This window comes from Taudactylus pleione, unplaced genomic scaffold (genome assembly GCF_031769625.1).
Source record: "Taudactylus pleione unplaced genomic scaffold, aTauple2 ptg001437l, whole genome shotgun sequence".
NCBI lineage: Eukaryota > Metazoa > Chordata > Amphibia > Anura > Myobatrachidae > Taudactylus > Taudactylus pleione.
Genome location: NW_028285836.1, coordinates 1988099 through 2012469, shown reverse-complemented (window position 1 = coordinate 2012469; position 24371 = coordinate 1988099). Strand labels below are relative to the sequence as shown.

Below are 24371 nucleotides of genomic sequence, written 5' to 3'. Positions count from 1 at the left end.
TGCATAACATTCCACTTTTTAGCCTCGGGTCATCGTCCATCTGCACTGTGAAGCGTCGTCCAATGAGTTCTGAAGCATTTGACTGAATATGAGCATATAATATTGCCCAAAACACTTCAGAATTCATTCTGCTGCTTTTGTCAGCAGTCACATCATCAATAAATACAAGGGAACCAGTTCCATTGGCAGCCATACATGCCCACGCCATGACACTACCACCACCATGCTTCACTGATAAGGTGGTATGTTTTGGATCATGAGCAGTTCCTTTCCTTCTCCATACTCTTCTCTTCCCATCACTCTGGTACAAGTTGATCTTTGCCTCATCCGTCCATAGGATGCTGTTCCAGAACTGTACTGGCTTTTTTAGATGTTGTTTGGCAAACTCTAATCTGGTCTTCCTGTTTTTGAGGCTCACAAATGGTTTACATCTTGTGGTGAACCCTCTATATTCACTCTTGTGAAGTCTTCTCTTGATTGTTGACTTTGACTCATATACACCTACCTCCTGGAGAGTGTTCTTGATTTGGCCAACCTTTGTGAAGGGGTTTTTCTTCACCAGGAAAATAATTCTTCTGTCATCCGCCACAGTTGTTTTCCGTGGTCTTCCGAGTCTTTTGGTGTTGCTGAGCTCTCCGGTGCGCTCTTTCTTTTTAAGAATGTTCCAAACAGTTGATTTGGCCACACCTAATGTTTTTGCCATCTCTCTGATGGGTTTGTTTTGATTTTTCAGCCTAATGATGGCTTGCTTCACTGATAGTGACAGCTCTTTGGATCTCATATTGAGAGTCGACAGCAACTGATTCCAACTGCCAATGTCACACCTAGAATCAACTCCATACCTTTTACCTGCTTAATTGATAATGAAATAATGAGGGAATAACTCACATCTGTCCATGAAATAGCTTTTGAGTTGATAGTCCCATTACTTTTGGCCCCTTAAAAAGTGGGAGGCACATATAGAAACCGTTGTAATTCCTACACCGTTCCCCTGATTTGGATGTAATTACCCTCAAATTAAATCTGAAAGTCTGCAGTTAAAGCACATCTTGTTTGTTTCATTTCAAAGCCATTGTGGTGGTGAACAGAGGCCAAAATATGAAAATTCTGTCAATGTCCCAATATATATGCACCTGGCTGTATGTATATACAGGTTGAGTCTCCCATATCCAAATATTCCGAAATACGGAATATTCCGAAATACGGAATATTTTCAGCATGACTGAGATAATGAAACCTTTGATTTTTGATGGTTTAATGTACATAAACTTTGTCTAAGGCACAAATTATTAAAAAGATTGTATAAAATAACCTTCAGACTGTGTGTATAAGGTGTATATGAAACATAAATGAATTTCATGTATGTACACAAACTTTTTTTGATGCACCAAATTATAAAAAATATTGTCTAAAATGACCTGCAGGCTGTGTGTATAAGGTGTATATAACACATAAATGCATTCTGTGTGTATATTTGGGTCCCATTTCCAAGACATTTCATTATAATATGCAATTATTCCAAAATACGGAATATTCCGATATCCAAAATACCCCTGGTCCCAAGCATTTTGGATATGGGAGACTCAACCTGTATATATATATCTATATCTAGAATAGAATTTCCAAAGTAAGGATGCACTCTCTGTGTAAAATAATATGCACAATTTATTCATCTTCAAAACATCCAAGTAGTACAGAAGAATTCAATATTCATGGTCGACGTTTCGGTACAAAGCTGTACCTTTCTCAAGACCTCAGTTCAATAAGTCATACATGAAATTTCGTGGTCAATTGATGTAACAATATCTGTGAAACATACAAGAAATAATATGAGATATGGTAAGAACTTACCCTTGTTATCTCTATTTCTACGAAGTCCATAGGGTTCCACAGGATACCTTGGGGTATAGGTGTGACGTCAGTCGCAGGGCACCAAAGAGTTAAGCTTTCAGCCTCCCAGGATGCACTAGGTCCCCCTCCTATACCCCGCCCCCGAGCCAAGGCACCTCAGTTAGTTACCAAGCCATAGGCCGGAGGAGGAGAAGGAAGAGAGAGAACAAAGATCTGGACACATACAAGAATCACATTCTCACCAGAGGGAGACGGAAAACCGGTGACCAGAGCAAAGCCCATCTGCAGCACAGGTGCGACAGGGCGGGAGTCCTGTGGAACCCTATGGACTTCGTAGAAATAGAGATAACAAGGGTAAGTTCTTACCATATCTCATATTTTCTACTTCAGGGTCCATAGGGTATCCACAGGATACCTTGGGGATGTCCCAAAGCAGTATCCTTTAAGGGTGGGGACGCTCCTGTGCAGAAAGGAGAATATGCCGCCCGAAGGAAGCATCCTGAGAGGCGAAGGTGTCAAACCTGTAATACCTCACGAAGGTATGGACAGAAGACCACGTAGCAGCCTTGCAGATCTGAACTGCCGAGGCACCACGTCGAGCTGCCCACGAAGGACCCACAGACCTAGTGGAATGAGCCTTCAGAGAAGGAGGGACCGGTAGGCCTTCATGAAGATAAGCTTCAGAAATAGCCATACGGATCCAGGCTGCCAAAGTTTGCTTTGAAGCAGGCCAACCCTTTTTACGGAAGCCAAAGAGGACAAACAAAGCGTCCGACTTCCTAAACGAAGAAGTGCGGTCAACATAAGTCCTTAAGGCCCGCACAACATCCAAAGAGGCCTCACCCACGGAAAGACCCGGTGAGTTAAAGGCCGGAACAACTATTTCCTCGTTAATATGAAACTGGGAAACAACTTTGGGAAGAAACTCGGGCCGAGTGCGGAGCACTGCCCTGTTCCCATAAAAAAACAAGAAAGGGGGTCTACAAGAAAGAGCCCCTAACTCAGAAACACGTCTGGCCGAAGCAATGGCCAGAAGGAAAACAGTCTTAGCTGTTAGCCATTTAAGATCCACTGAGCCCAGTGGTTCAAACGGCGGTCCTTGGAGAGCCCTCAGGACCACAGCCAAATCCCAAGGCGCCACAGGTGGAACAAAGGGCGGCTGAATGCGGAGAACACCCTGCATAAAGGTGCGCACATCCGGGATTGTAGCAATCCTACGGTGAAACCAGACAGATAGGGCCGAAACCTGTACCTTCAAAGAAGCAAGGCGAAGCCCATGATCTAGCCCCGCTTGCAGGAAGGCGAGAATCCGAGACAGACGAAACTCCCGCGGTGCATAACCTCTCGGTCGACACCACTGGAAGAACTTATGCCACACGCGATGGTATATCCTCGCGGAAGACGGTTTCCGAGCTCGTAACATGGTACGCACCACAGAGCTGGAAAACCCCCGGGACCTCAGCATGGCCGTCTCAACAGCCACGCCGTCAAAGACAGCCGAGTTAGGTCCGGGTGAAGGCAAGGACCCTGAGACAGAAGGTCCGGTCGTAGCGGCAACCGCAGAGGAATGTCCACGGACAGACCCTGAAGGTCTGAGAACCAGTGCCGTCTGGGCCACGCGGGAGCTATCAACAGGAGCGTCCCTCCTTCCTGTTTGAATTTCCGGATTACCCGTGGAAGAAGGGAGACCGGAGGGAACAGGTATGCGAACCGGAACGTCCACCGGACGGACAGAGCATCCACCAGAGACGCCCCTTCGTCTCTTGTGCGAGACCCGTACACCGGCAACTTGTTGTTATGCCGGGACGCCATGAGGTCGATTTCTGGAAGACCCCACCTGTCCACCAGTAGTTGAAAAACGTCCGGGTGCAGGGACCATTCCCCCGGATGAACGTCCTGGCGACTTAGAAAGTCCGCCTCCCAATTGAGCACTCCCGGGATGAAGACCGCTGATATGGCCGGAAGATTGCGCTCCGCCCAAACCAGGATCCGAGAGACCTCTACGAGAGCCGCCCGACTGCGAGTTCCTCCTTGCCTGTTTATGTAGGCCACGGTGGTAGCGTTGTCCGACTGGACCTGCACCGGGCGACCCTGGAGAAACCGCTGTGCCTGCTGGAGAGCATTGAAGACCGCACGGAGTTCCAAGATATTTATTGGAAGCTCCGCTTCTGTCGGCGTCCACCTGCCCTGGAACAAGTGTGGACCCGAAACTGCTCCCCAGCCCCGAAGACTGGCGTCCGTTGTCAACAGGACCCAATTTGGAACCCAGAACGGACGTCCCTTGTTGAGGTGGGTCGTCTGTAACCACCACGTAAGGGACAGGCGAACCTCCTGGGTGAGCACAATCGTCTGGGACTTCAGAGACTGAGTCAGCCCGTTCCACTTGGACAGGATCAGGTGCTGCAGAGGTCTGGAGTGAAACTGGGCGTATTCCACCATGTCGAACACCGACACCATGGAGCCCAGTAACCTCATCGCCGAGTGTAAGGACACCCGGCGGCTGTGCAGACAACTGCGCACCCTTGACTGTAAAGCAGAGATCTTGTCCTCCGTCACGAAGATCCTTTGCTGTCCCGAGTCCAATAAGGCTCCAAGATGCAGAATCCTCCGAGACGGGATTAGAGTGGACTTCTGCCAGTTGATTAGCCAGCCGTGCCGTTGCAGCAGTGCAATGGTCAGGTCCAAGTGGCGTAACAGGAGCTCTGGAGATCCTGCCACCAATAACAGGTCGTCCAAATACGGCAACATGCGGACTCCCTGCAGCCGCAGAGAAGCCGCCATGACCGCCATCACCTTGGTGAAAACACGTGGTGCTGTTGCCAGGCCAAAAGGTAACGCCCGAAACTGGAAGTGGTCGCTGCTGATTGCAAACCTGAGGAACTGTTGATGGCGCCAAAGAATAAGGACATGCAGGTAAGCGTCCTGTATGTCCAATGACACCAAGTAGTCCCCAGGTTCCAGCGCCAGAATGATGGACCGTAGGGTCTCCATCCGAAACTTCGGGACCCGCAAAGACTTGTTGAGTGCTTTGAGGTTGAGAATCGGACGATATGACCCATTGGGTTTCTGTACCAAAAATAGATTTGAATAGAAACCCTGGCCCCTCTGGGAGAATGGAACCGCCACTATAACTCCAGCCTGGAGCATAGTGTGCAATACCTTCCGCAGCTCCGTAGCCTTGTTCCGGTCTGATGGGAGACCCGTGGTGAAGAAGCGAGCCGGGGGTCTGTGCCGGAAGGAGAGGGCGTATCCGTGGGAAACCACCTCCAGAACCCAAGTGTCTGTCGTAGTAGTCGACCAACACTGGGCGAACTGTAGCAGGCGGCCTCCCACCCTGGGATCCCCCAAAGGGAGGCCCGGACCGTCAGGCCGCAGGCTTGTCATCTGGCTTGGGGGCCGGACGTCTGGTACTCCATGCCTGCTTCCGGGGCTTGACCGATTTCTTAGGGCCAGCCTGTCAAGGAAACGACTGTGGTTTGGGCCTGCCCTGGGCCCTAGATGACCGAAAGGACGATGGTCCCGAACCAGAAGGAGCAGCGGCCGACGGGAGACAGGCAGATTTGGCTGCCGCCAGCGTGGCCACAATCTTATCCAGATCCGGACCGAAGAGAACTTCTCCGGTAAACGGCAACGCTTCCAGACCTTTCTTGGAATCTGCGTCCGCCTTCCAGGATCGCAGCCACAAGGTGCGACGAGCAGCTACCGCTGCTGAAGAAATTCTAGACACCAGAGTACTAATGTCTAGAGCCGCCTCGTTGATGTAGGTGGCCGAATCACGGAGATTGCCAATCAACTCCGCCTGATCGGCCGGACAGTCGGATTCAAAAGAAGCCTCTAATGAATCCGCCCAGCGCTCCATCGCTCTGGCAACCCAGCAAATGGCCATAGCCGGCCGTGCTGCCCCCCCTGCAAGGGAATAAGCGGACTTCAGGCAGATTTCTACCTTGCGGTCCGTAGCATCCTTAAGGGAGGACATGGATGGCATCGGCAATGTGGCACTACGGACAAGACGGGTCACGTGAGAATCCACCTGTGGAGGGGATTCCCACTTCGCAAAATAATTATCCGCGAACGGATAAGCCACCGCCAGGCGTCTCTGCGGCTGGTATCTTTTGCCAGGTTGTTTCCACGCCTCCTCTAAATGGTCCACCAACTGACCCGAAAGAGGAAAGACTGTGGCATCGCCCTTCACATCTTTGAAAAAGGCATACTTAGATTTAGCCGCTGGGGGAACTTCGTCCTCAATCACCAAGGCTGTGCGGACCGCCCGAATAAGTCCAGGAATATATACTTTGGACTTTAGCATCAGCGTCCTTAGTATGGAGAGGTTCCTGATCGTAAGGATCTAGAATCTCCCCATCATCAGACGTCCCTTCGTCATCCTCATAAGGAGCGGACAGAGACGCCACCGGCCTTTTATGAGACCGCATCACAGACTCCCCTTGCAACACATCCGACAAGTGCTGTACAGAACTCGTCAGGGAGTTAACCCACGCTGGCTCCTGAGAACCCGGGAGCGGGGAAATAGGGAGACTGTGGGGTACCACCAATTGTCGTGGGAACCCCTGCATGGGTGACGACACCACAGACTGCTGGGACAAACCCATCGGAGTAAACGCGGGCTGCGGAGCTAACTGGCCCACTAAAGCTGTTAACGCCTGAGCGAAACAAGCCCAGGGCGGCTCCTGTACCGGTGCTGTAACCGTAATAGGCCGCGCCATGGACAAACACTGCCGGCAAAGGCCCTCCGCGCTACCCTCCCCCTCCGCTAACGGTACTTGCACGTGGTACACTGTAGCCGGAGGGGAAAATCACTTTCAGACATGATGGCACCACGTATGTGACCTCTCTCACCAATTAAGTATTAAATAGGCGAGAGACCACCCTGCAGCACCGCACCGCAAGGGCTTTAGCAGAAAGAACAGGGACAGTAATAAAGCTGACAGTTTAGAGAAGAAAAGATTACAGGCAGCAGCGCTAGCACAGTCACATACAATGCAGAAAAATAACAATTCCTGCACTAACAGCGCTGATCACTCAACTACACAGACACAGGGCCTGGTAGGACACAGCGCTGCATACACAGACCTGACCACAGCGGAGGAGAGGTATGCGGGGGGACCCAGACCACGATGCTTCCTTCCAGCGCTTCCAGCAGCGTTCACCATGCGTTCTGGAGAAGATGGCCGCCGAGGAGCAGAGAGGAGGCTGGCCTGGGGGAGGAGCGCTGCCACAGGACCAGTCGGCAGCATGCAGAGAGGGCTGTGTGCAGCGGGGGAGGCGCCGGCTGTGAGACAGGGAAGGCGCGCTCCCCTGGCATGCATTTAACCCCTGGGACGCCGCAGCGCTACCGCTCTGCTGCGGTCCGCTGTCCCAGGGGGTAGTGGAAGCGCAGGTTGGTCGCCTGGCTCCACGCTGCAGCCAGTCCCCAGGGAGCCCCCTGCCTGGGGACTTAGGACCATGTGATCAGCGGGGACCCACCGCGGGACCCCGCTGCTTACCTCTGTCCCCCTTGAATCCGGCCATGGTCCGGAGCATCTGGGGTCACCGCTAGCTGTGACCCCAGACGCCCACCAGCATCCCCGGATCAGTACCGGCGTTCTGGTACCGGCGGGGTGTAGGGAAGACAGCATGGACGTCAGGACTGACTGTCCATGCTGTTCATCCAGTTGTGCAGCCACAGCTGCATGAAGAATAAGCTTCAGGGGCTCTTCTAGCCCCCACTCCAACAGGTGCACCCGACTCCGGCCGGGCACCAAACTAAACTGGGGTGCCTTGGCTCGGGGGCGGGGTATAGGAGGGGGACCTAGTGCATCCTGGGAGGCTGAAAGCTTAACTCTTTGGTGCCCTGCGACTGACGTCACACCTATACCCCAAGGTATCCTGTGGATACCCTATGGACCCTGAAGTAGAAAAACAATGATCTGTCTATCAGGCTCCCTTCCGACAATAAACAAATGAACAGTTGATCAATGTGTCCCACTCATGTTATGTTATAACACCTGAGTGACATTTAATAATATAGGACAAGTGTATATCGCGCCTCCAGTTAACCAACACACACCGTGTAAGTGAGCCATTGACTATACACCGCACATGTGTAACCGCTGCCATACATTCATAGCATATCTAAAAATATCCACAAAGATACAATAAGGTATTAATTAGTTATATAGCCACAGATGTGTGCCAAAAACGTGTGAGCACAACACCATGATGAATTCATAGATACCTGTATGAGTACACACACGCGCCCGCCAGACGCCGCCGCCCCAGCTGGGTTTCTATCTACCACCGCGCACCAGGTAAACTATATTGATGCCAATTTAACTAAGTGTGAATTAAGGGCTTATTAGCCATATATCACATCTTGATATTTTGCATGTTTGTAGGTCTGATTGTTTTGACTACACTCAGTCTCCAGCGCTGCCACACAATTTTTATACTCATACAGGTATCTATGAATTCATCATGGTGTTGTGCTCACACGTTTTTGGCACACATCTGTGGCTATATAACTAATTAATACCTTATTGTATCTTTGTGGATATTTTTAGATACGCTATGAATGCATGGCAGCGTTTACACATGTGCGGTGTATAGTCAATGGCTCACTTACACGGTGTGTGTTGGTTAACTGGAGGCGCGATATACACTTGTCCTATATTATTAAATGTCACTCACGTGTTATAACATAACATGAGTGGGACACATTGATCAACTGTGTTCATTTGTTTATTGTCGGAAGGGAGCCTGATAGACAGATCATTGTTTATTTCTTGTATGTTTCACAGATATTGTTACATCAATTGACCACGATATTTCATGTATGACTTATTGAACTGAGGTCTTGAGAAAGGTACAGCTTTGTACCGAAACATCGACCATGAATATTGAATTCTTCTGTACTACTTGGATGTTTTGAAGATGAATAAATTGTGCATATTATTTTACACAGAGAGTGCATCCTTCCTTTGGAAAGTCTATTCTGTATGTGGACTCACACGTCCGTGGAAGCACCCTGATATTGACATTTTTTTGCCGTGAGTGCGGGACCTTCTTGATTATATATATATATATATATATATATATATATATAGCTAACGCTGCTCCTCACCTCCATGGGGGGGGGGGGGGGATACAAGCTTGTTGTGTGCCGGCTGCCACTAGATGGAATCCGTCAGAGCAATTCAATTGTTGCTCTGTTCGGGCGCACAGAAAATTCGGCGCTGACATCTCTACTCACAAGCCCCCAAAAATTACCGAAAGTGACCCATTTCAGTGCTCAAACTGGACTTTTCGCGTGCGCGACACTGTCCCGTCATTTGGACGGGCTGCTAACTAGTAAAGCCATAAAGAACATGCTATATTATACTGGGTAAAGAAAAATAATTGTTATCCCTCTTTACTCCTGCCGTAATGAACAATATCCCCCATGTTTGAGGGGAAAAAAATTGAACACGTAGGATAAACTGCTTTACTAAATTATGAGGCCAACTTTGTGGCTCAATGTGAAAATAAAAATCAAACTAATGTCAAAATCTAGCTAATAGACATGAAGGTGAACCTCTCCTAGACTGAGAATTACCTGTTCTTTAAAGAATAAGCTCAACCATTATATGACAATATTTAATAATTTTTCAGAAAATCTTAAAAATAAATATAGCATTAAAAGGAAAAATGTACCTGCTCGTTGACCTTAGCATGTGAAGGTCCATGATGAATGAGTAGACGTACAATGTGAGCATCTCCCTTCCATGCTGCCAGATGTAATGGGAAACATCCTTTACAGTCTGCAATATTTGTTACAGCTTCATTCCTTAACAGAACCTCCACCACTTCCCTATTGGAAGACAGAATTCACAATATTAGTCTGTGGAAATTTTCCATTGCTGAATATAGAAATTAACAAAAGATGATTGGAACAGTTTGTGCAAGAGAGTGGGGAAACCAAATAGATGTGTTGGATTGTGCTTCAGAGTGAAGCTTACTAAAATTTACTACAATGTAATAACCACTTCACTTTGAAACAAAATATTTAGACAAGATTTCTCTTAGTAAAAACAGGATTTTGGTACTTACCGTTAAATCCATTTCTCCGATTCCACAGGGGACGCTGGAGCTTCATGACAGTGGGGTATAGACGGTGGGTTGAGTTGAGCCTGGTACTTTAAAAATCTACAAGTGTGACTGGCTCCTCCCCCTCTATGCCCCATCAACCCCAGTTTTAAAGAACTGAGCCCGAGAGGAGACGGAGAACAGACTGAAGAACAGAGAAGGAGAACAGGAAAAGAAACATCCAACATACTGACACACTGCAAGAACACAGCAGGCTGCAGTGATAAACAGTCACACAATAAAAACAGACAAAACTGCAACAGAACTGAAGCAGAACAAGCAACTGAGAACAGGCAAGAAGCACTGGGTGGGCGTCCAGTGTCCCCTGTGGAATTGGAGAAATGGATTTAACGGTAAGTACCAAAATCCTGTTTTCTCCTTCATCCACTAGGGGACACTGGAGCTTCATGACAGTGGGGACGTCCCAAAGCTACCCTCCTGGGGGGGAGAGTGCTGAACGCCCTGCAAGACACTACGACCAAAATTTGAAGCAGAAGCCGCAAAAGTGTCAAATCTGTAGAAACGTACAAAAGTATGAACCGAAGACCACGTCGCTGCCCTACAAAGCTGTGAAGCCGAGACACCTCTACGTGCCGCCCAAGAAGTACGCACAGAGCGCGTAGAATGCGCAAATGGATACCGGCGGTGGTCGAGCAGAAGCAACATATGCCTGACGAATAGTCAGACGAATCCACCTGGCCAAAGTTTGTTTAGACGCAGGCCAGCCACGCCGATTAGCATCATAAAGGACGAATAGAGCCTCTGATTTACGTAGCCCCTCAGTACGGGACACATAAATGCGAAGTGCCCGAACCACATCCAAGGAGTGAGAATCCCCAGAAGAGTCCGACAACGCTGGCACTACAATCGGCTGATTCAGATGAAAACCCGAGACCACCTTGGGCAAAAAGGAAGGCCGGGTACGAAGTTCCGCCCGATCTTCGTGAAAAATCAAGTAAGGGGAACGGCAGGACAAGGCTCCAAGCTCAGACACACGTCTGGCCGAAGCCAGGGCCAATAAAAGGATCATCTTCCAAGTCAAATACTTCAATTCCACCTCCTGCAAAGGCTCAAAGGTGGATGACTGAAGAAAAGATAAAACAAGATTCAGGTCCCAAGGAGCCGTGGGTGGCACAAAGGGGGGCTGAATTCTAAGTACCCCTTGAAAAAAGGTCTGAACCTCCGGAATCAGAGCTAGGCGACGCTGGAAAAAAATAGAAAGAGCAGAAATCTGCACTTTAAGCGATCCCAAGCGTAACCCCGCATCGAGGCCTTTTTGAAGAAAAAGAAGAAGACGTGGTAAATGAAAAGAGGAAGTGGAGGATCCACGACCTTCACACCAGGAGATATAAGCCCTCCAAATGCGATGATAATGCGCTGATGTTACCGGTTTTCTAGCCCTAAGCATGGTAGGAATGACCGACCTAGGAACTCCATGGCTTCTTAGGATGGCGGTCTCAATAGCCACGCCGTTAAACGAAGCCGCCGTAAATCCGGGTACACACATGGACCCTGTTGTAGAAGGTCCGATCGTAGCGGAAGAGGCCAAGGTTCGTCTGCCAGAAGGAATAAAAGATCGGAGTACCAAACCCGACGAGGCCAATCCGGAGCCACTAGGATGACGGTGGACGACTCTCGTTTGATCCGCTTGAGAATCCGAGGGAGGAGCGGAAACGGTGGGAACAGGTACACAAGGCTGTACGGCCAAGGGATCAGTAAAGCATCCGCTCCCACCGCTGCCGGATCCATGGTGCTGGAGCAGTAAAGGGGTAGTTGATGATTTATCCGAGATGCCATCAGGTCTATCTGTGGCTTCCCCCATCTGCAAACCAGTTGATGAAAGACCTCGGGATGAAGGGACCACTCCCCGGGATGAAGATCCTGACGACTGAGGTAGTCCGCTTCCCAGTTGTCGACCCCCGGAATAAACACTGCGGAAATGACCCCTACGTGTCTTTCTGCCCACAGAAGGATGCGACTGGCTTCTCTCATTGCCATCCGACTGCGGGTTCCCCCTTGGCGATTTATGTATGCCACTGCCGTGGCGTTGTCGGATTGTATCCGAACCGGAAGTCCTCGTAACAGAGGAGCAGCCTGTATCAAAGCTCTGTAGACTGCCCGCAGTTCGAGAACATTGATTGGTAAGAGGGACTCCTGCTGCGACCAAAGCCCCTGGAAGTGATTGTCCAGAACCACCGCTCCCCATCCGCGGAGGCTGGCGTCCGTGGTGACCAAGGTCCAATTCCAAATTCCGAAGCGCCGACCCGCTAACAGATGCTCCGTCCGAAGCCACCAGAGCAAGGATATGCGGGTCCGGGGAGACAGACGCACCAGCCGATGCATCTGTAGGTGGGACCCGGACCACTGAGACAGAAGATCCAGTTGAAATATTCTGGAGTGAAATCTGCCGAATTGGATGGCCTCGAAGGAAGCCACCATTTTCCCCAGGAGACGGATGCAAAGATGCACAGATACTTTCCTGGGTCTGAGCACTAGGCGAACCAGCTCCTGTATGGCTATGGCCTTGTCCCTTGGCAAGAATATACGAAGCAGAACAGTGTCTAGAATCATTCCTAGGAACTGAAGTCTCTGGGACGGCATCAACTGAGACTTCTGGAAGTTCACAATCCATCCATGTTGAATGAGAATCTGATGTGTAAGGGACACTTGGTGTAAAAGGACTTCTGCCGTCAGAGCCTTGATGAGTAAATCGTCTAGGTACGGAACTATCGTCACCCCCCGAGAGCGCAAGTGAGACACCATGACGGCCATCACTTTGGAGAATACCCTGGGAGCTGACGAGAGACCGAATGGCAGGGCCTGAAACTGGAAATGAGCTTCCCTGATGGCAAATCTGAGGAAAGCCTGGTGAGGAACCCAAATTGGGACATGCAGATAGGCGTCCTTGATATCTATCGACACCAGAAACTCTTCTGCCTCTAGTCCCGCAATGACAGAATGGAGAGATTCCATCTTGAACCTGTGAAATGAAAGATACTGGTTCAAGGATTTCAGATTCAGAATGGGTCTGACTGACCCATCTGGTTTCGGAACCACAAAAAGGTTTGAGTAAAACCCTTGTTGTCTTTGTGCAGTGGGGACCGCCACAAGGACCTCGGCCTGCAAAAGTTTCTCGATCGCTTGACGCAAAATTAGTTGCTTCAAGGGATCGACGGGCAAACCTGTTGTAAAATAACGCCGAGGAGGAGTGAAAGCGAACTCGATCTTGTACCCTTGAGATACCAGATTTCGAACCCAAGTGTCTGGAGAAGTCCGTCTACAAACCTCCGAGAAACGCTGGAGGCGAGCCCCCACCTTCGGATTTCCGAGATGGGATGGGAGCCCGTCATGCCACAGGCTTGTCTGCTGGCTTGGGATCTGGACGGCGGCCAATATTTGCTTGACGTCCTCTAGCACGGCCTCCTCGCCCCGCTGAAGACGAACCTCGCGATCGTCCCTGAAATCTTGCCGATGCTCGAAAGGAACAAAAGGAAGGTCCCCTAAACGAGCGACGCGGAGGAGGTGCTGATGAAGGTAGAAAAGTACACTTACCTCCAGTGGCCAGCGAGATCCATTTGTCCAGCTCTGGACCAAATAAAATATCGCCTGTGAAAGGAAGAGCTTCCACTGCTCTTTTTGACTCCGCATCCGCTTGCCAGGCACGAAGCCAAAGTGCCCGGCGAGCAGAGACCGCCGAAGCAGAAATCCTAGCGCCTACCTGGCCGATATCTCTGGAGGCGTCTCCTAAGTATACAGCAGACTCCTGAATATGTTCTGCCAAGGTAATCAGATCTGCCCGCGGAGTGCTGGATCTAAGACCCTCAGTCAATTGTTCCGCCCACTTTTCCACAGCCTTGTTGACCCAAGATCCTACCAAGGCCGGCCGGAGAAGTGCACCTGCGGCCGTATAAATGGATTTCAAAGTGGTTTCTAATCTCCGCTCTGAGGTTTCCCACCTCTTCCTATTTTCCGCAGGAAATGGGTAGAGAGAGAAAAAACGCTTAGGAATCTGGAATTTACGGTCCGGATTCTGCCAGGCTGCCGTCATCTGTTCATCCAACTGGAGAGAAACAGGGAATGTGACGGCCATCTTCTGTGACCTGGCAAATAAGGAGTCTTCTAACGATTCTGGAGCTTCCTGGCCAGAAATCTTAAGAACTTCCCTTACCGCTAGAATGAGTGCGTCAATACCCTGCAATGCCTCAGGTTCTTGTGAGTAAGTCTCTACGTCTGATTCGCCCAGCATCTCCCCTTCCTCCTGAGACGAGTGATCCGCTGCCGAATCCTCATCCGACTGGAGAACCGCCGGAAGAGCCCTCTTTTTAGATGAGCGACTTACCGTAGCTTCAGGAGCTTTAGACGCAGAACCATCGCTTGAGCAAGGCTATTCACCGAGCGGACTAAATTCTGAGCCCACGCTGGTTCTGCTAGAAAAGAAGGGTGAGATGTGCCAGATAGATCTCTGGCAGACTCCCGTTCCCTACGGGAAGCGGCTAATTCAGAAGAAAGGTCCGCCATGACCCCGGCCAAACTATTTATGAAGGAGGGAGTGACAGACTGCGTGTTAGCACTGTCTGCTTCACACGTCTCGCACAGGGAAGACCCTTCGGAGCGAGCATGGGTAAACTTCTTCCTGCACTTAGTGCAGGCAAACAGCTTTTGTGATGCAGTTTTTTCTGTCCTGGATGTCATCATGTACTCACAGACAAGCACCACATACAATTCAGGAATGCAGAAGAAGTATAGGGAGAAGCAGAATTACAATAATAATGCTACTCAAGTATGGGAGCAGACAGAGCAATAAGGGAGGAGCAGAATTTCAATAATAATGCTACTCAAATTGCAGGCAGAGCAGTATAGGAGGAGCAGAATTTCAAGAATAATGCAACTCAGTAACAAGGGCAGACAGGCATATAAGGGAGGAGCAGTCAATAGGACCAGAAAGTAGTTAAAACCACCTTCTGTATTTACAGACCCCCTGTAGAAGCTGCTTCCACTGCTCTCAGTCTTCTCCTCTCCCCCTCCGCTCAGTGCCTGCAGTCTCTCTGAGGCGCCACTCCCGTTCAGAGCGCGCCAAACTAGCCCAGGCAGTGAAGGAGGAAGAGGAGGAGGGACCCATAAGCTCCTCCTCCTAATGGCCGCCGCTTTGTATGCGCGCGGCATACACTTATACAGTGGGACGTTCTCTGTCCCCGCACTGACAGCGGGGGCCAGCGGCACGACCGCCGCCAGTGATAACCGTGCCGGTGCCTTTTACACAAGCACCGGCACGCAGAGGTAGGACTGCTGTGAGCGCGCCTACCTAACAGCCAGCGCCGGTGTTCTATCACAACGCCAGCGTGGCACTGACAGCCGCGCACTGTTTTCAGACCCAGCAGTTATTTTCACCTCTCCTGCTAGTCAGGAGAGGTGTGCTACTCACCGGGCTGCTGCGGCCAGAGCGCTGGGCAGTGAGGGGAGAGCGGGGACCCGGACACAAGCCAGTGGTAGCTGTGGCGGGCCCCGCTGAGTCTGATGACTCCTAACTGCCTAAAGCAGCCTCCCCTCCATAGGGTGACCGGACACAGGCTGCAGTAGCCGTGTGGTCCCCTCTCTGGCGGCTCCCACGATGCAGGCAGACTGTCACAGCTAACAGTCTGCCTGTCCTTTTGCTGATGACTTTGATTCTTTTATCTATATAAAAATTAATATAAGGGCTGGAGACAGCCCCTGTGCACCGGCTCTACTCGGGCACATTCTAAAAACTGGGGTTGATGGGGCATAGAGGGGGAGGAGCCAGTCACACTTGTAGATTTTTAAAGTGCCAGGCTCAACTCAACCCACCGTCTATACCCCACTGTCATGAAGCTCCAGTGTCCCCTAGTGGATGAAGGAGAAATATAACAAATTTAATATACATAATCAAAATGAGCAATTTTGACACACATGAGATATAATAAATCTACCACATAATAAAACATACAGGTATAAAATAGTGTCCCTTGGACTTAAATCGGTTCTGGTATAAAACGATATGAAATATGAAACCAGGTAACTAGAGTATAAATCCTCACTAATGAAATGCAATTAGTCACAGTCTCCTGTATAGTTTAGTTGCGTACATATAGGGCTCGATTCAATTGCCCGCGATGTAAATAGCACCGGGAGATAGCTCACGGAGCTATTCAATTGTGCACGGTGTTTAGTCGGAGAATGCCCGTTCTTGCGACTAAACACCCTGTTTAAGGCATGAAAACGGGCATTCCCCGACCTAACTTCCCGGCGCGATGCTGTTTTCCAGGAGCGATGGGCAGAAAACAGCCTCGCGCCGGGACTTTTGTCTGATTTCTGCTCGCATCCCCGGAGGGGTGTGAGAAGAAATACTTAGTCGGGGTTAGCTGTGCAGTGTATTGAATAGCTCCGGAAGCTGATTCCCTTCACTTCGCGCAGAATAAGTCCTCCAAATGGTACAGGTCCACACAATGTGACAGAGCAGGTATATCTGGATTGCCTGGATGCAGTCTGTGGGCACTATTATCCTTTTGTCGACCGGTTTCACTTCCTTCAGGGAGCTTTATCAAGACAAAGATTTGGTTTTGAGAATTAACTAGCCAGCTGGTACTGACTGATTGGAATAGCAGCTGTGAGTGGAAAAACTAAATTATTTACACTAGCGCAAGGATTTCAGCAGTTGGGAAACAGTCAAGGAGAATGAGGAGCCCTTCCGTTATATTTAACAAAGTCCCACATGAGAGGATAGAGAGGAAAGAACTATGGTTTCCTAACACACCAAATAACAGTGGTAACAAAGAGTATAAACGACAGGCAAAGAATTTCCCCAATGGACTTCAAAAAATAAAAAGTACATAAGTTTACATAATTCCTCTTTTTCTGTAAATTATAGACGACGTGAATGGTCATCTGTATTACGGGTATCGCTGGTCCTCTGAATTTGAGTCCACAAGGCTCTAACCACATCAAATAAAGAAATAGAGAGCTCTTCTTCACTATAGCTATACAAGTCCAAAGTTGGAATCACATACCCTATTTAACCCAGGAGTTACAGACAGTAAAAGGTCGACAATGTCTACATAGACACCAGATGTTCGGACAGTGAATAGGTCGACAGGGACAAAAGGCAGCCACGTAAGAAGGCCGCCACGTAAGAAGGCCGCCACGTAAGAAGGCCGCCACGTAAGAAGGCCGCCACGTAAGAAGGCCGCCACGTAAGAAGGCCGCCACGTAAGAAGGCCGCCACGTAAGAAGGCCGCCACGTAAGAAGGCCGACAGATACAAATGGTCGACAGATACTTGTCAGCGTGAAAACGGCTGCCACAAAGAAAAATGGTCAACACGTGATTTATTTATTTTTTTGTGCTAGGTTTAGGCACTTACCCCGACGGTTAGGGTTAGGCACCAGGAGGGACGGTTAGGTACTAGAAGGAACAGTTAGGGTCATGCACCTACCCCGACGGTTAGGGTTGAGCACCAGGAGGGAGGGTTAGGTAGAAGAGTATGGTTAAAAAAAATAATAAATAACGTCGACCTGTCAACCTTTAGCGTGTCCCTGTCCACCTATTGACTGTCTAATATCTGGTGTCTATTTAGACACTGTCGACCTTTTTACTGTCTGTTAATCCACACCCGAAACCCGGAGACCACTTTTGGCTGAAATGAAAGCTTGATCCGAAGGACAGTGGTAAATGAGAAAACAAGACCTATAGTCCAGCTAAATAAAAAAAATTAAAAAAATGCTAGATCTCAAACTCTCCTAACAAATGAAACAGCCAAACAAATTCAAGGCAATTTTAAGATCCCACAAACATATATACGAGGCACAAATGGAGGTTGTGCATGCAGTACACCGTAAAAACATCTGGACTTCAGGCAACAGGGCCAGTTTTCACTGAATGAAAATCAGAAGAGCCAAAACATGACTCTTTACAGAACTGAGGGCCTGATTCAAAGTTGGGTATAAAGCAAGAAAGAGCAAGTAACCCTGCACAGTTGTAAAACCATGTTGTACTGCAGGTGGGGCAGATTTAAAATGTGCAGAGATTTAGATTTGAGAGGGGCGCGTCCAAACTGAAATCTAAATTGCAGTTTAAAAATAAAGCGGTCCAGCATTTCTGGGCTACATGCAACAGTAGCCATTATTTACCACGCATGCAGAAAAAAAAATTGACACCCCTTGCATTACTACATAATTTGTCTAGGTATACAGTTACTTGCTCTTTCTTGCTTTATTCCCAAATCAAAACCTAAGTCTCAACCACCCCATACAGACATTGCAGCAAGCAGTATAGCAACATACAGATGTGTCCTCATACACCTAGCCTCCTTGCGTTAAACAGCCCCTCTAACAGCACCATGCCGTTTCGTGACTCTTTAGCGCAGAACGTCTTTTTGTGTGACTTTGTACCTTCAAATGTGTCTTATTCACAGTGATGCGAATAGCTAGCACACGCAGCTGCTGATTAAAATGATATGCAGCATGCTTATGTTCTCTGTGTGTCTGCAGGGGTATCTGCATGCGAAACGCTGCGTTACAGTTACAGCCTCTGACACCAACGCAGCGTTTTGTATTGCAGATACACCCGTAGACACACAGAGAACATGGGCATGCTGCATATCATTGTAATCAGCAGAAGCTGCTTGTGCTAAATATTCAGTGTGTGAGTAAGACGCATTTGAAGGTAAAAAGTCGCACAAAAGACACTCGGCGCTACCGAGGCACACGACGTTCCCACGTTGTGTGGTGTGACTTGTAGCGCATGAAGGATAGATGTATGTGGACACATCTATAGGTAACATAAAGGACAAAGTAGTAAACCCTTATCACACTAAAAGATATATGTTTCAGTATTACTGTATGGTAATTTCTGGCAGAAGCTGAATCATAGCCTGAATCACCATATGGGACAAACCCTTCGCTCTAAAAGATCATGACTTTAACAGCCACGTTGTTAAAGCTAGCTGCTGTAAACTCAGGTGAAGAAAAGTGCTTAGGGTAACCGGTCTGGCTTTGGTAGAAGCTGCCAAGAATGGTCCCTCTGCCATATTAGAATGTCCATGTACAATTCTCTTTGTGGCTAAACCAGAGCAACCAGGATGACGAACACCTTCCATTTTTTACAAAGCCCTAGGGCACGTGTAAATGAAATTCAAGTTCCACAACACAGGCATGGTAACTACAAGAAACTCCTCGGATCCCAGGTTATGAAGCAGATATTTTGCACCCTGGGGTTCTACCAAGATGCTCATATTAATTCTGGCTGACCCATAGGTTTCACCAGCTGAAGAAAGGCTACCTGATTAAAGACTAATGAGCAGGTTGAAGATACTCTGAGCTGAGAAAACCAGCACATTTTATTCAGCAAAATAAGGTGGATCTCTTCCATTGCAAGAGGACACTAAGAACACCCCTGATGATCAAGGAATGCCACTAACGTGGCATTGTTGTACTGTTTTTACAGAGAACTTCCTCTTGCTAAAGCATAGAACAGCGCCCTTAGATGAAGGAAATGGAAAGGAAGTCTAGACTACTCCAGAATCAAGAAACCCTGAGAGCAAGCCCTGTTCCCCAAAACCAATGGATGGCGTCTGTTGTCATCAGCATACAATTCCATATGCTGAAGGAACGCTCTCAGCTAAGGCTCTCTGCCTTCAACCACTAAACGAGAAACAGACATACTCCTAGGGACAGACATATGACCTAGCTGTACACCCACTGCAGGCAAGAGTAACACAGGGGTGGGGAACCTTTTTTCTGCCAAGGGCCACTTTGATCTACATAACATTATTTGCGGGCCCGATGCCTGCCACGCCCCCTTCGCGTGACATCACATGGGGGCAGAGCAACAATTGCCAGTGATTACAGCAATGCCCGGAGCATCCTGAGGATGCTCGGGGGAACTGTAAGGGCAGCTGTGTGACCACCTGAAGCTTCCCAAGGACGCTCCAGGCGGCACTGCTGCATAGATTCTGTCTGCAGTGTGCCATTCTAGGCACCCTGCTAGCCAGATGAGTCTAGCATAAAAAAGCTCAGAGGGCCAGGCCAAATGATTCTGAGGGCCTTATGTAGCCCCCGGGCAGGAGGTTCCCCATCCCTGGTCTTACAGGACACACACAAAAATCATGCACAGAGTAGCAGTCAATTGTTCTGCCCAACGTCCCTGGGTCAAAGTTCTGCTCAGCGTACAACGGGCGGTCCGACCGGGACCTCAACTCCCTAGTATGTCTTCTGGGTTCCAATGTTACCACTGTGAAGTTTTTGTCCAAATCCATCCAGTGGAAGGCTCAGAATAGGCTACCCGGGTCAGAGCTCTTCCCAGAGTACAACGGGAGGTCTGACCAGGACCCTAACCCCCCCTAAAACCTGGCCAGGATCCAACTGGATCACCTCGTGTTGGTTTCACCCCAATCAGTGCAGGGGTGTCCGAATGCATAACCGGACAGACAGACAAACAGACCAATGAATTTTATATATAAGATTTACACTTATTGTATTAATTTCTTCATTGAGCCGTTGAGAACGGACAATTGCTTTGAAAGGCTATGAGCATATTAGGAACTGCAAGGGTCCATGATAAGGGAATACTGAAGTCTTGCCATATGAAGTGTTCGATTTACAAGATATTTTCTTAACATAGCTTGCAGAAGAGATATTGTCCAAGCTGAAGTAGGAGGTCTAGTACTTACTTGTGCCCATTAAGAGAGGCATGGTGTAACGGGGTGTATCCTGAGCTGTCAACACAATTCACATTGGGGCCACGCCAGATACTGAGGATATAAAATGAGGGAAAAAATTAATGTCATTGTAGTCCAAACACTAAGTTACTAGTAGGAACAAAGAAAATAAAATAATTAAATCAGCTTAAAGTACTTTCTGCCTGTTTATGTTGCTGCTCTGGTGTCGTAACACATTTATGGGCTTGATGCAATTAGCTGCAGTAATTTACCACTTGAAGAAAAGGTCGATTGTCTCGGGTTTTATGCCAGAAGCTATTCAATTACAACCCCTTTTCCTCGCATGGCTAACACGTGCTAACACATAGGATCCAGGATAAGTACTTTAAGCTTTGGGTGAACACATTTGCGGCACCCGACCTAAGGGCACTCTAACAGAAATCAATGTTAAGTGCAGGCTGCAGCTCATTGTATTCCACGCAGTAAACTGATATATGTACCAGAATATTCTAGTATGTATATACACAGTATGTATTCTGGTATGAAAATTACAATTTATATTTTTTGTGGCTATGTTAGCAATTCGGATGAGAAGAATGAATATTTTTTACACTTGAGACCTAATTGGCAACTTTCTAAATCACCTCACAAGGAACGGGGGGAGGGGGGGGCTTCCTCATTCTGAATCTGGCAGTCCTTTTAATCCTTGTATCCAACACTCCAATAATAGTCTATACCATAGATTCTCAAACTCTGTCCTCAGGATCCCAAACAGTTAATGTTTCCAGGTATCATCAAAGAATTGTTTTTAAATGTGTGAGAATGAATACACCTCTGCACCCGCTAGGTGACCTGGAAAACATGTACTGTTTGGGGTCCTGAGGATCGAGTTTGAGAAACACCACCTTGTGTTTCTCAACTCCAGTATTCAAATATCCCTAACAGTTCATGTTTTCTGGATTTCTTTAATCATGCACAGGTGACAATCTATTTTTCTGGGTCAGTAATTATTCAACCTGTTTCTATATACATAAATTCTCAAGACATGACCTGTTCGGGTACTTGAGGGTTAAGGCCTCATACATCTGTGATGGATTGGGGCAATTCCCCATTTCTTCTTCGGGGTCCACAGGGATACCATGGGGGATATTATGGTTGGAAGACCAGGCACAGAACAGTTTAAAACTACTGCTCCCAGAATGCCCTGGGTCCTTCCCCATATATACGCCGCCCCTAGCCATGGGACTTCAGTTGTTCGTTTGGTGAGGCAGGATCAAGATGCACCTTTGTAACAGGAGGACTGCTTAGAGCAGTCATAAGTTGTTTTTTTTTTTTGTTTTTTTTTACAGAGACTCCATCTACCTCCGCCAAGCCGCAACATCCATAATTGTTCTGGTGATTTTCGCGGGTCACGGCTGAGCTTAGCTAGCAGCAATGCTGCGACCTGGACTGCATCGAATGTTCGGAAATGTCAGGTAAGGCGATTCCTCGCTTACGAGGAAGCGCACGCGGCAGTCCATGCGTTTGGTGTCAGAGATGCACTAGAAGCCGCTGCTGTCAGGGCCCGGAATTGTCCGCGTCCTCACAACACCATCCGGGGCCTTATCATCTGATGCCGGGGATCGGCAGCTTAGGGGAGGTAAACTCTGCCCGGCAGCTCCTCCCCCGACCCAGACGCAGTCCCTACAAAGGGTTTTGCGCGTTTGGGTTGCTCAGCCTACCCTTCATGTGTACATGAGACGCTCACAGTCTACGCTCAGTGCGCCCTGTAGCTGTTGGTCTCAGAAGGGTTTGGGTCAGAATCACTGTATACCTCTACCGTGGTTAAAGTATATGGTGCTCTATGTCCTACTATTCCTTGGCGTTGCTATAGCTGAGTTAGAGGAGATTGTAAATATATTACATATGCATTGTATTTGACTGTTTTCTAGCTGCTGATTGACACTGTCTTTATATTTCTAAGGCTGGGTACACACGTAAAGATTTTCTGTCCAACCATCCAACTAGTTGATTGGTTGGAATGAAAATCTGGTAAGGTATGAAAGCAAATTACAATCAGCAATTTGCTCCCAAACGCTGGAAAATGGACAAAAGCCGTTTGTTAAATGTTTGATCTTAACAATATGTTCAAACTTGTCTGAACGACTATTTTCATCTGTTTTCTGGCATTTAGGAGCAAATTGCTGATCATCATTTACTCCCATACGTTACCAGATTTTCATTCCAACCAATCAACTAGTTGGATGGTTGGACAAAAAAAAAAAATGGATTTTTGGTCCTTACCATTGAATCCTTTTCTCTGAGTCAGGCTGGGGGACACTGGACCATGGGGTTGTAGGTGGGAAGGCGTGGAGCTGGCACTAATGACTGAAATCTATAACTCCCCTCCCTCACCCCCCCCCCCCCCCCTCCCTCCCTCTCTGCAACCCCTGACTTCTGCACAACTTCAAAAGTGCCCGGTAAGGAGAAGCAATATTCAATGACACAGTCATACCGAAAAATAATAACGCACTGACGGTCATTTAGGACCGAAATCATAACTCATACTCAAAACGACTGCGCGTGATGGAGGGAACGCAGTGTCCCCCCAGCCTGACTCGGAGAAAAGGATTCAACGGTGTGTACCAAAAATCCTATTTTCGCTTTCCTCAAGGCTGGGGGACACTGGACCATGGGACGTTCAAAAGCCGCCCCCAGGGGAGGGAACGCTCAGGTTCACTGACCGGAGAACTGTACGCCCAAAGTGGGCATACCCGAAGGCAAAAATATGAAACCTGTAGAATCTCGCAAACGTGTGGACAGAGGACCAGGTAGCTGCGTGACAAACTTGTTCAGCTGAGGCCCCATGACGCGCCGCCCAGGAGGCCGCCACAGCCCGAGTGGAGTGAGCCGACACCTTGGCTGTTGCCGGACGCCCCCGCATCCGAATAAGACCTAGATATCACTGAGCTGAGTCATCTTGCAATGGTCTGCTTTGTGGCTGGCCACCCAAGCTTGTTGGCATCGTAAAGGACCAATAAACAGTCCGTGCAACGTAATTTCGAAGTTCCGTCTAAGTAAATCTGTGTGGCCCGGACTACGTCCAACAGTGACAGATCGTCCTGGTCCCTTGAAGACTGGGAAGGTGAGAAAACAGGAAAAACTATTTCCTGGTTCAAGTGAAGAGAAGAAACCACTTTCGGCTGAAAGGATGGAACTGTCCTGAGGACCGCTCTGGCCTCATGGAAAATAAGAAAAGGTGGTTTGCAAGACAAAGCCCCCAACTCAGAGACACGCCGAGCCAAGGCAATAGCCATAAGAAAAAACACTTTCCACGTGACAAACTGGGCCGACAGAACCAGGGTCAAATCCCATGGCGCTACTTGCGGCTGAAACAGAGGCTGCACTCGCAAAACCCCTGTAAAAAAGTCTGTACCTCTGGAAGGAGAGCCAGATGCTGCTGAAAATAAATGGACAGAGCTGAGACCTGTACCTTCAATGATTGAAGCTGCAAGCCGGCTTCCAAACCCCCCTGAAGAAAAGCTAACAGTCTTGGAAGACGGAACTGGGCAGTATGCACTTTCCGCCGCTCACACCACAGAATATAAATTTTACAAACCCTGTGGTAATTCTGTGCTGAAACCTGTTTCCGCGCTCGGAGCATGGTACCGATGACTGAAGGGGAAAACCCCCCTAGCCTTTAAGAGCTCGGTTTCCACAACCAGGCCGTTAAAGCCAGCAGAAGCAGGCCCCCG

The 24371-nt window shown here is 48.6% G+C and overlaps 1 protein-coding gene across 2 annotated transcripts in view; it reads right to left on the bottom strand.

The window, feature by feature from the left end:
• Window positions 1-24371, bottom strand: part of LOC148442616 (ankyrin repeat and SAM domain-containing protein 1A-like) — a 151414-nt gene that overhangs the window by 69325 nt on the left and 57718 nt on the right. For both annotated transcript variants that reach the window (XM_088463724.1, XM_088463725.1), the window contains exons 2-3: window positions 20650-20730; window positions 9538-9694 (exon numbers count right to left, since the gene is read on the bottom strand). In XM_088463724.1, the coding sequence (XP_088319850.1) occupies window positions 9538-9694; window positions 20650-20730 (238 nt within the window). The remainder of the gene's footprint in view (window positions 1-9537; window positions 9695-20649; window positions 20731-24371) is intronic.